Raw genomic sequence first — 15,238 nt, 5'->3', positions numbered from 1 at the left:
GTTCATCTTCTGAACACAATTTAAGATATTTTTGATGGAATCTGAGAGCTGTCTGACCCTGCATAGACAGCAACGCAACTGAAATGTTAAACAGCATACGCTGTTTACAGAGTGATGCGGAGGAGACGAATTGTCGAATAAAGTCGTTTTTTTCTTTCTTTCGCGCACAAAAAGTATTCTCGTAGCTTCGTATAATTGCGAGATGAACCCCTGATGTCACATGGATTATTTTACAGATCTCCTTGCTACGTTTCTGGACTTGGGAACATTTCAGTTGCGTTGCTGTCTATGCAGGGTCAGACAGCTCTCAGATTCCATCAAAAATATCTTAATTTGTGTTCCGACGATGAACGAAGGTATTACGGGTTTGAAACGACATGAGGGTGAGTAATTAATGACAGAATTTTCATTTTTGGGTGAACTATCCCTTTAATGTATCCAATTAATCAGAATTTTAAAGAACTGTAGATTTCTTTATTGTCAGTGTAACAAAATTACAATGAAATTATGTATGGCTCAATCCAGTCAGCAACCTATGAAAACAGAATGAGGGCAACAAGAATTGATCATTTAAATCCAATAATATATAAACAAAATAAGAATTACAATAAAATTAAGATGTCAAGTTAAAAAAAAACTTGCGATCATTACATACATACATCTCAATTTTGAAAAATTGACCCTTACGACTGGTTTTGTGGTCCAGGGGCACATATGTTTATAAGTAGATAAAACACAAATTCAAGTCAATAAATAAAATAAGGAGCGCTAAAAGAATACTGAAAGCAGCTTCTACTGTATGTGATTTGATGAATGTTATTTTAAGAATAATAAAATCAATATTGAATACAAATACATCTGTCTTTATACAGTTGTGTCAGTTTAAATTTTAGTATCAAAGCCTAAACAAATCTTACAGTATGTAAAAAATTGAGTGTTATTTATATTGATGGTTTTACAGCGCGTCATATTTCACACAGATGTGGAACGGTCACATGCATGCACTGGATTTAGCTCACTTCTGTCATGCTACTTGACAACCATTAAATTATATTTTGTTAGTTGCTCTAGAAAGGTCTATGCTGGACATTTTACAAGACCTTTGAATTGATGAATGATTCTTACATTGTTTAAAGTCATCGTGTGGTCAAATAGGTCATCTAAGACACGTGCAAACCTAAATGAGTAAAACATAATGTGACAAGAACCAAGTCAACAAAAGCTGACCTAGACTTAAAGAGGTCGTCAAGTGGATGTAATGCAGTCAAATGCTGGATTGTGGAGAACACCTGGGCAGGCTTCCTGCAGCACGCTGTTTTCTGTCATTTCATCCATCTTTTCTTTGTTGGGTATGAGGTCAAAGCCCAGCACCCAGCCGTTCTTAGCTAACCACTGACCCCTGAGGAAACTGCCCGCGGTCCGACTAGAGTTAGGACTTAGGGCTTATTTTCACAGCTGTAACAGCAGTAGTGGATACGTTGAAAGGCTGCCACTTCTGCATGGAGGAATGTGTTTGCTCTTCAGCTTTTTGCGAGAGACTGGAGGCCAGTCAAGGTATAGAACATTCCTTCCGAAAACTCTGGGCTTCATGCTAGATAGGCAGCATTTTAAATAGATCGTTCTAAACCTGTAAAACTTTCTTACTTTTACAAACCACAAAAGATGTCACAAACGGTCATTTGGGTCCAGTGTTGTTTGGACTTTCAAAATAGTTTTTTTTACTATAGGTCTTGCCTCAAAGCAGACTGTTTTTAATTGTGCAGCCTTCTTTTGGCTAATTCTGAGACAGTATCCCCTAAATCCTTCAGAGAAACAATCCCATAATGCATTGTGAGGAAATCTGAGGATAAAAGACTCCTCACAATGAAAGGTGGAGCTGATTTGTTAAGATGATGATTTTGAGCACTATTTGAGTTGATGAATATCAACTAAAAAAGTACTCAATATATATGAAGTATATTAATAGCATGGTATTTAATTAAACAATTATGTAATTAAAAATAATTTTAAAATATAGCATTTAAATAATAAATAAACAATTTATTTAATTAATTCATATAATTAAAAATTTTACCTAATATTTCTATGAGTAGTACGTCTGTGTAATTAATCAATTAATTATTATTTTATTTTATTTTTTTTTGTATTATCATTAGCTTAGCAAGATCTACAAACTCAATTAAAATCAGTTGCTTGACACACAAGTTTGACTTTTAAGACCTTTTGTTCATTTTTGGATCACTTTTTTTATTAAAATGATTTTTAATTAAATATTTTTTATATTCTTTTATATATATATTTTTTGCCCATCAATTGGCAGTCTATGTAATAAACAATTTCAAGCTTCAAAATGTAATTAAAGACATGTAAAATGAATCCATATGAGCTGAGCAGTTTAATCCAAGTCTTCTACAGAGACATGATTGATAAATATATTATTTAGTACTGAATATTATCACTGAAATTATTTATTTAATTAATGATTAAATAATGAAAACAATATAAGTATTAACAAATGCTAAATTGTTCAATTAATTCATATAGATAAAAATGGTACTTTATTTATTTATTGGCTTATTAAAGTTCTGTCATTAGCTTAGCAACCTGCTAATCCCAAACTCAAATGAAATCAATTGCTTGACATCCAAGGTTGCCAATGTAGTGCATGCATACCAACTCAGTCAAATCGATTTCAGTTAGGATGCAAGACTGCTCACTAGGTTTGGAATGGAGCCTACATCAAATGGGTTTTTTTTGGGTATGGTTTTAAGATCCAAGTACTGTAAACCGGTTTTGGCTTTTTCAGATTGTCTTATCAATGCCTCTCAAGCCACTATCTTGGACTTGTTTACTGTCCCATGAAGTACATATGGGTTTTCATAACACACTCTAACTCATGCTTTCAGCTAAGGCAGTGGAAAATCACTCTAGTCGACCATGTGATGTCAGTCATCAGTCGCTTTTCTCAGAGCTCACACCTCTGTGACATATCACCTGTCAACAGTTTATGTGAAATCCAGCCCACTCCCCTCTGCCCACTTATGGAGCTCAAACACTTGAGGGGTTACGCTTGTAACCATAACAATGGAGAACGCATTAGCTTGGATACACCTGTGCAAAAATGGCTGATTCATAGAATAAAATCAGATTGTGTATGTAAAAAGTTAATAAAATTCAGGAACTAATTTGAATAGTCATTTATTTGGACGTAATGATGACAGAATTTTCATTCCGGAAGTGAACGACTCCTTTAATCCATATCTTCTGAAGAGATGTGATCACTTTAAATGATTAACAGATCTTAGGCTTTTATTCACATATTAACATTGATAGACACGCACACATGGGGCACATAAAATATGGTAAACAGAACCTCAGACGTGCATGTATGACTCATGAATTTCATTCTTGTGCACCATTTGTTTTCCAAAGATAAACAAAATTCTTGCGGGAATTTAAATTTTTGGGTGAACTGTCCCTTTAACTACAAAGCTGCTGATTGTACCAGTTACCTGTAGTAGATTGTGCCCCAGTAAACATGTTCCATAATGTCCAACGTAATTTCTTTTATCAAAGTAGAACTCTTAGTCCCAGAGTTGATTTGCAGTTCATAGGGGCTTTCACACTGGGTACTTATTGGCTGAAAGCATGCCATTTGAAACACTGGAATTCGCCAATTTTAAAAAGCCATGTAAACACACAGTTTACATGTACTTATCCCATGACCTAGCTCCACAAACATGGAAAACTGTGATAGATGGACCGATGCAGAAGAATGGGCTGTTCTCTTTCCTCCCTCTTCCAATTGCTGATGTTGTTGAATGCCGCATTTAAATGATGTCGCTGTTGGCCAGCTTACATCACTTCAGAGTTCCCATTGGTGGTACTAATGCAACCAGGAAAACGGCCCCAGGAGAACATTTAGTTCTCGGGGGAACGCCCTGGTGTCTAGTTCCTTTAACTACCTGGTGTGAAAGCCCCTTATGTCACTGGTGGTTCCTATTGTGCTGGGTTGGACCCTACTCTGAAGTAGGAGCTAATTTAGTCCCCCCAAAAGGCGTTCCTATAACTAAAATTGTTCTTAGTTCCTGCGGTGCAAACATGCCAAAAAGTGAATACTGAAAATGTTCCTCCAGTGTGAAAGCCCCTTATGTGGAGCTGGGAATCAAGAACTAGTTCTGGTTATTCCCAAAATACTGAAACTGGAAGCTTTAGACACGTTTGCTGATATAGATGGGGCAATGTACCGGAATATTCTCTTCTTTCCAAATGACTGTCGATCTTGGCAGAAACAGCCATGTCACTATGTGGCGTGTTCTTCTTATGCGGACAACTGCATTGGTCGGAGTTCTCTCATTGCCTGGAGAGGTTGGAGAGGGCAGCTGTCCACCTGCCTGGAGTCTTAGTTAAATGTGGAAACTTACTGCAGATACTGTGTCCTTGCCGTGTCAAATAGCAGTGGTGGTCTTCCAGGGTGTTTTCCAGCTTCTAAAGTGACATGAGGGATTCTGAGCTTGTACTGAGACTTTGACCTCAAGACTTTGACTCGAGGCATTTTACCGTCTAGATTTGTGAATGGCAAGTAGAAATACTCAGATGTGTGGAAAAAGTATGTTATAAATTGATAGTTCATGCAAAAATGAAAATGAATTTACTCATTCTGAACCTGTATTACTGTGTACCTGCATGTATCTTTCTTCTGTGGAAAACAAAAGATATTGAAGAAATGAAAACAAATGCAATCAAAGAATCAATCTAAAACAACATGGGATCCCAATGATTTAATTTTTCGGAAAAAAATTTGGGGTGAACTATCCCTGTGCCATGTATGTGCCATGTCAAACTCAGATACAATCTAAAGTCCATATATATAGCTGAATAAATAAATAAACCTTGAGTGAAACTAAACTTTAGGTAAAACATTTTAGTTATTAAATAATTAAGTAATATTTATGATTCAGATGCAAAGTTATTAAAAAAGGAAATATTAATAAAATTAAAATGGCATTTGTCATGACTATGTAAGTATCCAGGACACACTAGAGTTATACCAAAGCTTATATTATAAATTAAATTAATCGGTGTCAGGTTTTATAGTTATTTGACATTTGACTGATAAATTGGTGGTTATAAATGAAACATATTTCTTTAGGTCAACAACGTCCTTGTGACCCAAGCATGTCAAAATGCATGTGCTGAAAAAAATGTAGCTGGTTTTTGACATTTTAAGGGGTAACACAAATGTGTTCCCCCTTGCAGCTTCAGCTTCAGAAGTACTCGAGCAAAGTATAAAATCATAAAAACAATACTTTAAGTATAGTAATGAATTACAGTTACTAAGTATAGTAATGAAGTACAGTTACTAAGTAAGTTCCCTAATTCCTGATTTTTTCCATCTCATATGATCTCCACAGCTGGCAGCATCAACATGGAAATCCTATCTTCCTATCTAGCTAAAGATACATTTCTTCCAGTCTTCCAGGTTCTTCCTATCAGAAGGCCTAGATATCACGCTTATTTCCAGGACGAGCTAATTTTGTTATTATAAGTGTTAATTGAAAGGTTCATTCTCTCAACTCCAAAGCATGCAAATGGGCTCATAATTATGCAAGCGCCAATGTCCTTCTCAAGTTACATTTGAACTTTAAAGAGAGATGGTGGTGTGAGGGTAGAGCAGGGACACCTTTTCTGACTAGGAGAACCGTAAGCCAAGTTCACATGCTAAAAATAAACTTGGATCAGGCAAGGCAGTATTAGTAGAGACTCTCACACAGGGAGTACAGTCAAGCTCAGTTTAAGCACAGGGACTGAGACTTAGTCACAAGGACAGCACTAGTCTCACCAGTCAAGCGTACTGTCCCTCAGCGTGCACTCCTGCTGCTGCAAGGACAAAACCTCTTGCTTTGTGAGATTTTCAGCGAGGACCTTTGTTCGACTTTTAGTACTGTCTCTGCTGATGACTGTGGTAACTTTGGGTATTTCTGCATCCAAACTTTGTGTCCAGAAGAGCTTTCACAAACCGATATTGATGCGGAGAGACTCCACCAATCTGGATCGCTCTGTTCTTCGATCTGCGCTGCATCCCGAATCTCGAAATGTAACCTGGAAATGGCGCCTTAGCTCCACATTTGAGCAAAGACTGTTGTTATTATTCTGCCATACGTGCTCTTGAGGCGAGGGCTGTACTGCATATTGCAAGTCAGATATTGCAAGATCGTCTTTGCAATATTGCTAGCCGTTTTGAGAATTGTACATTTAATTGTTTCACAGTATTTGGTTTGGTCAAGCCTCAAGGAGGTCAGAATGCGTGAGCTACTTCCTATCCCGATAAAGGAGAGAAAAGAGAGGGAGCGAATAAACAGCCTTCCTGCCCCAATTCCTGCTCCAACATTCCCTATTACATACTCTATCCAAACCTCTAAGAAGTTTCCCTTTTTCCACTTCAAAAAATGCAGATACGAGGCAGAGAATGCCTTCTTCTCCAACCTGAAGCTGGTGGACTTCAACATCATCGACACCTTGGGAGTTGGAGGATTTGGAAGAGTTGAGCTGGTAGGATGAGCCATTTCTATATGCATGCATTTCATGATATGTTTGCAAGTAAATTAATAAGTAAAAAATGTTCAAATTCATCAGCTCTTTCTATAATTAAGCACTAAAATGTGATTGCAGTAAGACAGGGTTGACCAAACTTGTTCTTGAAGGGCCACTTTCCTGCAGAGTTTAGCTCCAACCCTAATTAAACACACCTGAACCAGCTAATCAAGGTCTTCAAACTCACTAAAAACTTCCAGGCAAGTGTGTTGGAGCTAAGCTCCACAGGATCTTGGCCCTCCAGGAGCAGGATTGGACACCCCTTCAGTAAAAGAACAGTGGATGCATATGGAGTTGTTGCTTTATGATATTCTGGTGTCATGCAACACCTCAATACAAAAACTTATGTCAACCAATGATAAGAATATATTTTACTAATCTAATTTACACAGTGCTGGACACATGAGCAGCTCTCATGTGTTCTACTGTGCCGAAGGACAGATCAGGTCTGGGAATGCTGTGACTCTATTCAGGGTAACTTTCCACAACAGAGCTAATAGGGCAGACATCTGACTTACTGCCATTCAAAGTTCAACAAGACTAGTTTAATGAGTAGATAGATGGATATGCATTCTGGCTTCCCAATACATTACAACAACAGTGATGAAAAAAAAAAAAAAAACGGGGACAAACCAATCACTCTTTGTAAACTTTGTTCAGTGCGAGTGCCGTATGCTTGAATATGACCAGTCATTTATGCCGTCATCACCCGGGTGTTGATAGCGTGCATGCGCAGGTGAGACCTGAACAGCACACGTTGCTATCTGTTTAAACTAAACGCATTGCCTCGCCAGTTTAAACATTAAAGAGCCAGAATACGCAAATGAGAACTTGCGCGTGCTGTGAGAAGATCTGTGTGTGCGCGCATCCGAAGCGTCAAACCCACATCTCAGAGAGCGCACAAATACTGAGTTCTCTTTCAAGACTTGTACTTGAATGGACACATTCACACAAAAATTATGTTAACATGCCTGTCTTGGTGAGTTTCCTAGCAGACATAGTCAGTTGAACGTACAGTATCGGTGTACTAGATCCATGCATTATCTTAAAGTTTTTAATGTTAATCAAACAACAAAAGAGAAGGAAATCACTCACTGCTCTTGATTGAATAGCTTTTGTAACTTTAATAAGGATTAATCTTTAATTTATGCAGTCAAATATGCAATGTTATTTTACATTTGATTACTTTATAAAATTTCTGTACCTAAAAACTAATGTTAGACCTACCTAAAAAACCTGAAAAGCACTGTTTATTATATTTGTATCTTTGCTCTATTGTATTTATTTATGCGGTTGCTTGTAGTTAATTATTTGTTCTTATTTTCTTTATTTTTATTTGACAGTATAGTCCTTTTTTCCCTAAACATAGCACATACCGAACCGTACCAAAAACCGTGATTCAACCAAACCATAAGTAATTTAGGACAGATGGATGGATAGATAGGTAGCTAGGTAGGTCGGTAGACAGATAGATAGTAAGTAGTTAGGTAGGCAGACAGTTAATGACACAGATAGACAGTCGGCTAGACAGACAGACAGACAGACAGACAGATAGATAGATAGATAGATAGATAGATTCAACATAAATCATTAATGTATGACGTTTTCCACAGGACCATATATGTTGAAAGAAGATGATGGAAACTTTGACGTAGAGAGGAGAGCAGAGATCCGCATTGCGGATCAGATTCTGTTGTAAAGGAAAGCCCAGTGATCTGGGTAGAGGATTCCCCTTTCCACTCGCCTATTTCTGGCACTACGGCAACATAGTAAAAACAAGTGTCCTTTCACCGGGGCTGTGATATATGCCTGTAGTGCTATCCATTTGCTAGATAGCTACAAGATCGAATGAACACGCAAGTGCCTTCACAGAGACGCAATGTGAAGAATTCCTGCTTGATCTATTTTGAGGACCCTTAACACATTAATAGACCCTGACTGAAGTGCTATAATAAGGAGCACTAGCACTTGTTTTTACAGCTACTTTCCATTGAAAATGAGCTTATTAGCACTTTCTCAGCGCTCATTTTTTGTGTGCCTTCGATGTCCACAGGTGCAGCTCAAGAGTGAAGAGATCAAAACATTTGCAATGAAGATTCTGAAGAAGCGTCACATCGTGGACACGCGGCAACAGGAGCACATCCGCTCTGAGAAACAGATCATGCAGGATGCTCATTCAGACTTCATTGTAAGGTAGGTGCTAAAACCTCCCGAGAGCATCAATAGAGGTCATATCCTAAAAAATATAAAGGCAAAAAAAAAATACATTTATGGACAAAATTGTGTGGTTGTGTTCCCTTAGGTTGTACAGGACTTTCAAAGACAGTAAATATCTGTACATGCTGATGGAGGCCTGTCTAGGCGGAGAGCTTTGGACCATACTTAGAGACAGGTAGCCAAATTGTTCTTGTGATGATGGCCGATGCTAATCACTCTAAATAATGGAAACTCAGTTAAACACCAGTGGGTTTCTTTTTTTATTCACAGAGGATCCTTTGAAGACTCCACTACACGGTTTTATACAGCCTGTGTGGTTGAAGCCTTCGCATACCTGCATTCCAAGGGAATAATTTACCGTGATTTAAAGCCAGAAAATCTCATTCTGGATCACAGAGGGTATGCCAAGCTTGTGAGTATACATCTCAAGCACTTTCTAATATGAGATGACATTGTGAGGCTGGTGAATTTTGTTGTTAGTTGGTATCAAAGAGCGGGACTTCCCATCTAGAGTGCATCTGATTGGACAGCAATGTGCATACACCCCTTAGTGCGACATGAGTCATCAATATTTTTGGCCCATTTACCCAAAATGACCTTGTTTATTGTCAACTTTGGAATACAATAGTATATTTAAAGCTAAAGAACATGGACTAAAAGCCACAAATGCAGTTTTGGTATGAAGATGCTGTTTGTCTCTTGTAGGTGGACTTTGGCTTTGCTAAAAAGATTGGATTTGGGAAGAAAACGTGGACTTTCTGTGGAACACCGGAGTATGTAGCCCCAGAGATCATACTGAATAAAGGACATGACATTTCAGCAGACTACTGGTCATTGGGAATTCTTATGTATGAACTCTTGACTGGAAGGTAAAAATTTTTTCCTGTCATTGGGTTTGACAAGATAAGCTCAAATGTTTTCAGTTCGTGTGTTAGGATTACTCCTCCTCCTAGTTTTATCAAATCTAATGTGCTTTTCTTGTTCAGCCCACCATTCTCAGGACCGGATCCAATGAAGACATATAATATCATTTTAAGAGGAATCGACATGATAGAATTTCCAAAGAAGATCACCAAAAATGCAGGCAATCTAATTAAAAAACTATGCAGGTGGGTACATTTAAAAAGCCTTGAAGTTCAATCTGTGCAGATTTATTGTTTAGTATTGACACATTAATATACATTTCAGCCAAGTTTTAAATTAACTAAAATGTTCTGCTGTTTTAACCTGTAGCACACATTTATACATTAAGGTTAAAAAAAAAAAAAAAACTTAGTTGGATCTAGATTTATCAAAGGCATTTTTTACTAAATATCAGCTCCATAAATTAAATCTGTTTTGAAATATACTGTTTCCCTCAGGGACAATCCGTCTGAGAGGCTAGGAAACTTGAAATATGGAGTCAAAGATATCCAAAAGCACAAGTGAGTACTGTAATGTCACTGTTCTTTGGGGATTCTGGAAGTCTGGAATAACAAAAGTGCTGAAATTTTATAATAAAAAATTAAGGTCAAGGAATTCCTATAAAAACTTGTCTTATTACGCTGTGCATGGGGTCAAGATTTGTAGGGCTGGGTTTTGACACAAATTTCATGATTCGATTTGATTCTCATTCACAAGCTTGCGATTCGATTCGATTACCGATTCGATTCGATGTCGATTATTTTGGATATATATCAGGTACAGTACATGCCGAATTTTTTCAAGGAAAAAAAATCTCTCAACTTTAATGACGTCATCAGCGACTAGTCGACTTCGACTCGACTTTCATCACATAAAAGTTGACTTTAAAAAATCAGTCGTTCAACCCCTAGCTGTCATAACTTGATGGATTTATTCAAACATAAATTAAACATTGAAGAACAGTCAAATTTATAATGAATATGTTATATGGCGCATATATTTAGCAAAATACCCCTCTCTACAGTTTATTTTTCTATCTGACTAATGAGTTTATGGTCACCGAATATGTTTTTCTGAGGTAAATGTGACGTTACGTGACATTGTTTACAAGCTGTTATATTGACATCTTTGCGAGGCTGAAACACTGATTGAACGATTACATGAGACAGGATACGGCTTGTAAAGTTAAACTCTTTCTTTTAACTTACCTTCGGATGTTTAGTCATGTTTATTTTGTGCTGAAGCTGGTATTAATGTGGAGGAGATGATCATTTTTACATGTGCCTAGCGCTGACGGGTCTGTTGAACTGAGGTGCTAAAGCGATCTGTCACTCCACATTAAACGGATTGTAAAGTTGTACTCTTTCTTTTAACTTACCTTCGGATGTTTAGTCATGTTTATTTTGTGCTGAAACTGGTATTAATGTGGAGGAGATGATCAGTTCACGTGCGCCTCGCGCTGCCGCGTCTGTTGATCTGAGGCGCTACAGCGATCTGTCACTCCACATTAAACAGCGCCAAAATGGCATTTATTGTTTGAATACTGCAATACAATGGACAACATTTGAAATCTGAGACTTTGTTTCATATTAAAAGTACCAAAGCACAATGCTTATTGCGATATATTGGATGGGAAGTGCCCTTTCAACGTTCCGTCCATTAACTGAAAACATGCTAGACTAATCGATTCTTGGGATTTAAGAATCGATATCGTTCCGTAAAAATGAGAATCGATTAATATCGAGATATCGATATTTTTTACCCAGCCCTTAAGATTTGTTTGTCATTTTGGTAACATCTCTGTTCTAAGTACAATTGTTTAAATCTATTAATTCCAAAGACTGAAAGTTCAACTGAAAATCCCACCCTACCCACCATTTCTATTCTGTTTCTATAAGACATATGTGAATTCCCTTTTTCCATCATAGATGGTTTGAAGGCTTTAACTGGGAAGGACTGCGCAAAGGAACTCTCACCCCTCCAATTATTCCTGATGTAAGTATAAAACATCTCCATTTTAAACATGCTCCAATTTAATTCATAAGTGTGAATTTGAATATGTGAAAGGAGGAGAAACTAAGATATTTGCATTTGAAATATGTGACCCTGTCTGTGAAATCCAGGCTAAAGTCTCAAAATCTAATTATGAGATAACAAGCATCAAAGTTTGATTTCAACCATTAATTTCACTATGATTTCAATCTTTGACATGGCCTTACTCAGTCAATATTAAAGATATAAAGGTTATCACAGAATGTTCTACATCTTTATGAAGGATGATTTTATGCAGAATACAGTAAATCACAAAAAAATGACTTTAGCTGGGTTTTCACGGGCAGGGTCACATATATTCAAGTATTTTCAACATAATTACATTGTTAGTTAAATGCTGTCAGAAAAATGTAGGATAAATTGGAGTGTCAACCCTTAATTTCTTCTTTTTCAAAATTAAATTGCAACCTTTGCGATTTGATAATTGCATTTTTGATATTGTGATTTCACTTTTATTTCGATTATTTGTGCTGCCATATTTCCACAATGGTCCATAAAATAAAAGTTTATTATAATGAAATATGTATGAATTAAATACTAATTTATATTGGTTGGTATTTGAGACAATGAATAATGAATAAACGTGCAGGCACAAATTATTATTTTTTACAGTTGTGTTTACAACATTTACATTACTGCTCAATATTTGTTCCGTCTAACATCCTATTTCTTCCATTCACGCACCTATTAGGTTGCAAGCCCGACTGACACCAGTAACTTTGATAGCTTTCCTGAGGACAATGAGGATCCTCCTCCAGATGACAATTCCGGCTGGGACACTGATTTCTAAAAATGAAACTTGTAACATGCCCTGCCCTGGAGTGTCTCGTGTGGTTTGTCAGCGAAGAGAAGAATGGAAGACGTCTAGCCCAGCTCTGTGACACCAAGTTGCCTTCGCCCATACTTCTGTCCTGCGGTGCCACTGGGGGTGTCTCAGCTCCCCGCCGCACCTCACAACTAACGTGAACTGTCCTAATCAGAAGAACTGGAGTCCATATTTCCAACACGACTTTAGATATGGACTCAGACCGCCTCGTGCTGGAGCCGATGTCTTATAAATGAGTCTTTAAATTTTTTTTCTTTGCTGTTTCATGTTTGACTGATTGCACAAGCAGTGGTTTCAGGTTTTAAGTCTGGGTCTTAAAAAGAGAATCATAAGTAGAGACAGTACTATGATCTGGATTGAGTTTTGATAATGTTTCTAAGATGCATTTTAGGACGGAATTTAGTTTGTGGTTACTTCTGATAGTATGACAGTTGTGTAGGAATATGGCTAATATATTTGGAACAGAAACACACCAGAGTCAAATACTTAAAAAGGTAAAAGGTCCTGTGGTGGAGATTTATTGATTTGAATTGATTGATATGATTCAATTAATTTCCATTTAGTCTTTTTAAGCATATTCGTCTTACAGGAATAGTTCACCCAAAAATGAAAATTCTGTTGGAATCATGTTGTTCCAAACTCAAACCCAAAATAATATATTTTGAAAAATGTTATTATATTAAGTCAATGGGAACCGAAACTGCTCTGTTACCAACATTCTTCAAAATATCTTCTTTTGTGTTCCACAGAAGAAGAAAAAAAATCATACAGGTTTGGAACGACATGAGGGTGAGCAAATGATGACAGTATTTACAATTTTGGGTGGACCACCCCTTTAAATGCTTATTAAAGGTATTATGTTAAGGCTTATGAATATATTTTGTTTTTATAATGGGAAACGTGATTTTTTTAAGACAATGGAAATCCACTCAAATAATGAACCAGCCTCAATACATTTTGTGCACCACTAGAGGGCAGGCTTTTTACTAAAATACACACTGTACTTCCCCTGTGGAAGGGCAGTCAAATCCCAGCGTCCCAAATAAAATGTGGGTAAGATCGGAATTGTGTTTATGAAGTTACATAATCAGCTCTATTATTGATACCAGACATACTTTCAGAATATTTTTCTCCAGTCATTTTCACCAATCATATTAATGACTACTTGACTCATTTAAACAATGACGAGAAGACTGCCTGTAGCTTGAACACAAAGTGCTGTGCTGGAAAACCAATTATGTAATCTTATTTATTGTAGGACCAGGGGTAAATATTTATGTATATATATATATACAGTGGTAATATTTTTGTGATATTTGTAGAGATTTATTGTCAGAGTAAAACCAGTCCAGACCAGCTATTTTAGTTCTGTTATCTTTACTTTTCAAGATGGATATTATGTGCTCACCATATATCTTTTGGCATTATTGAAAGTGCCTTAACACAATGGCATCCAGAATTCGCCCTGCTTGTTTTGATGCTGCACAACTAGGTCAGACACCTCAAAATGCTCTTCTTAATCAGTTGTGGCTTTTTTAAAGGTACAGAAATTTATATGCCATTTTCTTACAATAAAAGCATCTTTCAAAGTAATATTTCTTCATAAAGCTTTCAGTATTTGAAATTTGCACCTGCAGTTTTCATTGCATGTTGCATTCATTAGCCTATTTTTATACTCTGAAGTTCAGAAAGTCCTACAAACAAGATTTGCTATCTTGTCCTACAAACAAGATGTAGCTCGAGGTGTTAGTACTATGAAGGGTCTGATTCATATCAGCTGGTGATAATGCTCTGTAAACATCCGCCCTCCCCTCTTCCCAGCAGATAACACATAAGCTCGGTAGCTCTTCATTGCCAACAATGTGGCCCATAGACATCAAAAGATGTAAACCCAGGGGGTAGAGAAGACATCTTTGACCTCCAGTTCACAGCTAAAGCCATCAGTCAATGGCATATCTACTAGGCAACTAATAGGTGATTTTCAACCAATATATTAAGATTTAAATATTTACTATGGCTAGCAGGGAAGACATTCAAATGAATGGTTCAAAATCAGTCATGTTAGACACAATAATCACAATACTCTTCATGAAAACATTAAAAATGTACTAGAATATTAGGTTATGGTCGTTTAGAGATAATGCACCAAGGAGAGGCCTGCCTAAGAGAGATTTTTCTCAAGATAAAGAAAGATCTACTTTTACTATATTTATTTATATTCCTAAACTTATTACTACATTTTTGGGCCAGTTAGTTACAGTAAACCCCGTATCCAGCTTCAAACGTGAAGTCTAACAAAGCATCAACAAAGAAACAAGTTTGTTTTGGAGAGTCATCAGAAGACATGCACCACCCCCTGCTTAGATACTGTCACACCAAAGGAGGACAGCAACTTACAAAAATAAACCACCTACCTTTGCATGCCATCTGCAGAATGCATAACACACAATTAGCCTACCATAAAAGATGGACTGTCAGAATCCCGCAGGATCATTTGAGAAATTGAAATCACGCAATAAAAAAAGAGTAAAAATGGCTCTTTTTACCTTGGAGACGCGGGTTGGTATTATTTTACAAAAAGGATAGTTCCGACTGAGCTAAACTAGCAATGTCTTGTGTAATTTTGTTGGAAAATGTGTGCCTTTT

The 15,238-nt window shown here is 37.0% G+C and overlaps 1 protein-coding gene across 1 annotated transcript in view; it reads left to right on the top strand.

The window, feature by feature from the left end:
* The window catches only part of prkg1 (protein kinase cGMP-dependent 1), a 142,880-nt gene extending 129,642 nt beyond the window's left edge, over positions 1-13,238 (top strand). Inside the window, exons 11-19 of the mRNA XM_016513239.1 lie at positions 6,456-6,552; positions 8,648-8,787; positions 8,897-8,986; positions 9,082-9,223; positions 9,517-9,680; positions 9,798-9,920; positions 10,173-10,235; positions 11,643-11,709; positions 12,458-13,238. Of these exons, the coding sequence (XP_016368725.1) occupies positions 6,456-6,552; positions 8,648-8,787; positions 8,897-8,986; positions 9,082-9,223; positions 9,517-9,680; positions 9,798-9,920; positions 10,173-10,235; positions 11,643-11,709; positions 12,458-12,556 (985 nt within the window). The 3' untranslated portion in view covers positions 12,557-13,238. The remainder of the gene's footprint in view (positions 1-6,455; positions 6,553-8,647; positions 8,788-8,896; positions 8,987-9,081; positions 9,224-9,516; positions 9,681-9,797; positions 9,921-10,172; positions 10,236-11,642; positions 11,710-12,457) is intronic.
* The last annotated feature ends 2,000 nt before the right edge of the window (positions 13,239-15,238 follow it).

This window comes from Sinocyclocheilus rhinocerous, unplaced genomic scaffold (assembly GCF_001515625.1).
Source record: "Sinocyclocheilus rhinocerous isolate Xijiao unplaced genomic scaffold, SAMN03320098_v1.1 scaffold24, whole genome shotgun sequence".
Lineage (NCBI taxonomy): Eukaryota > Metazoa > Chordata > Actinopteri > Cypriniformes > Cyprinidae > Sinocyclocheilus > Sinocyclocheilus rhinocerous.
The sequence above is the reverse complement of the archived record's forward strand: the minus strand, read 5'-3'. Positions and strand labels throughout refer to the sequence as shown.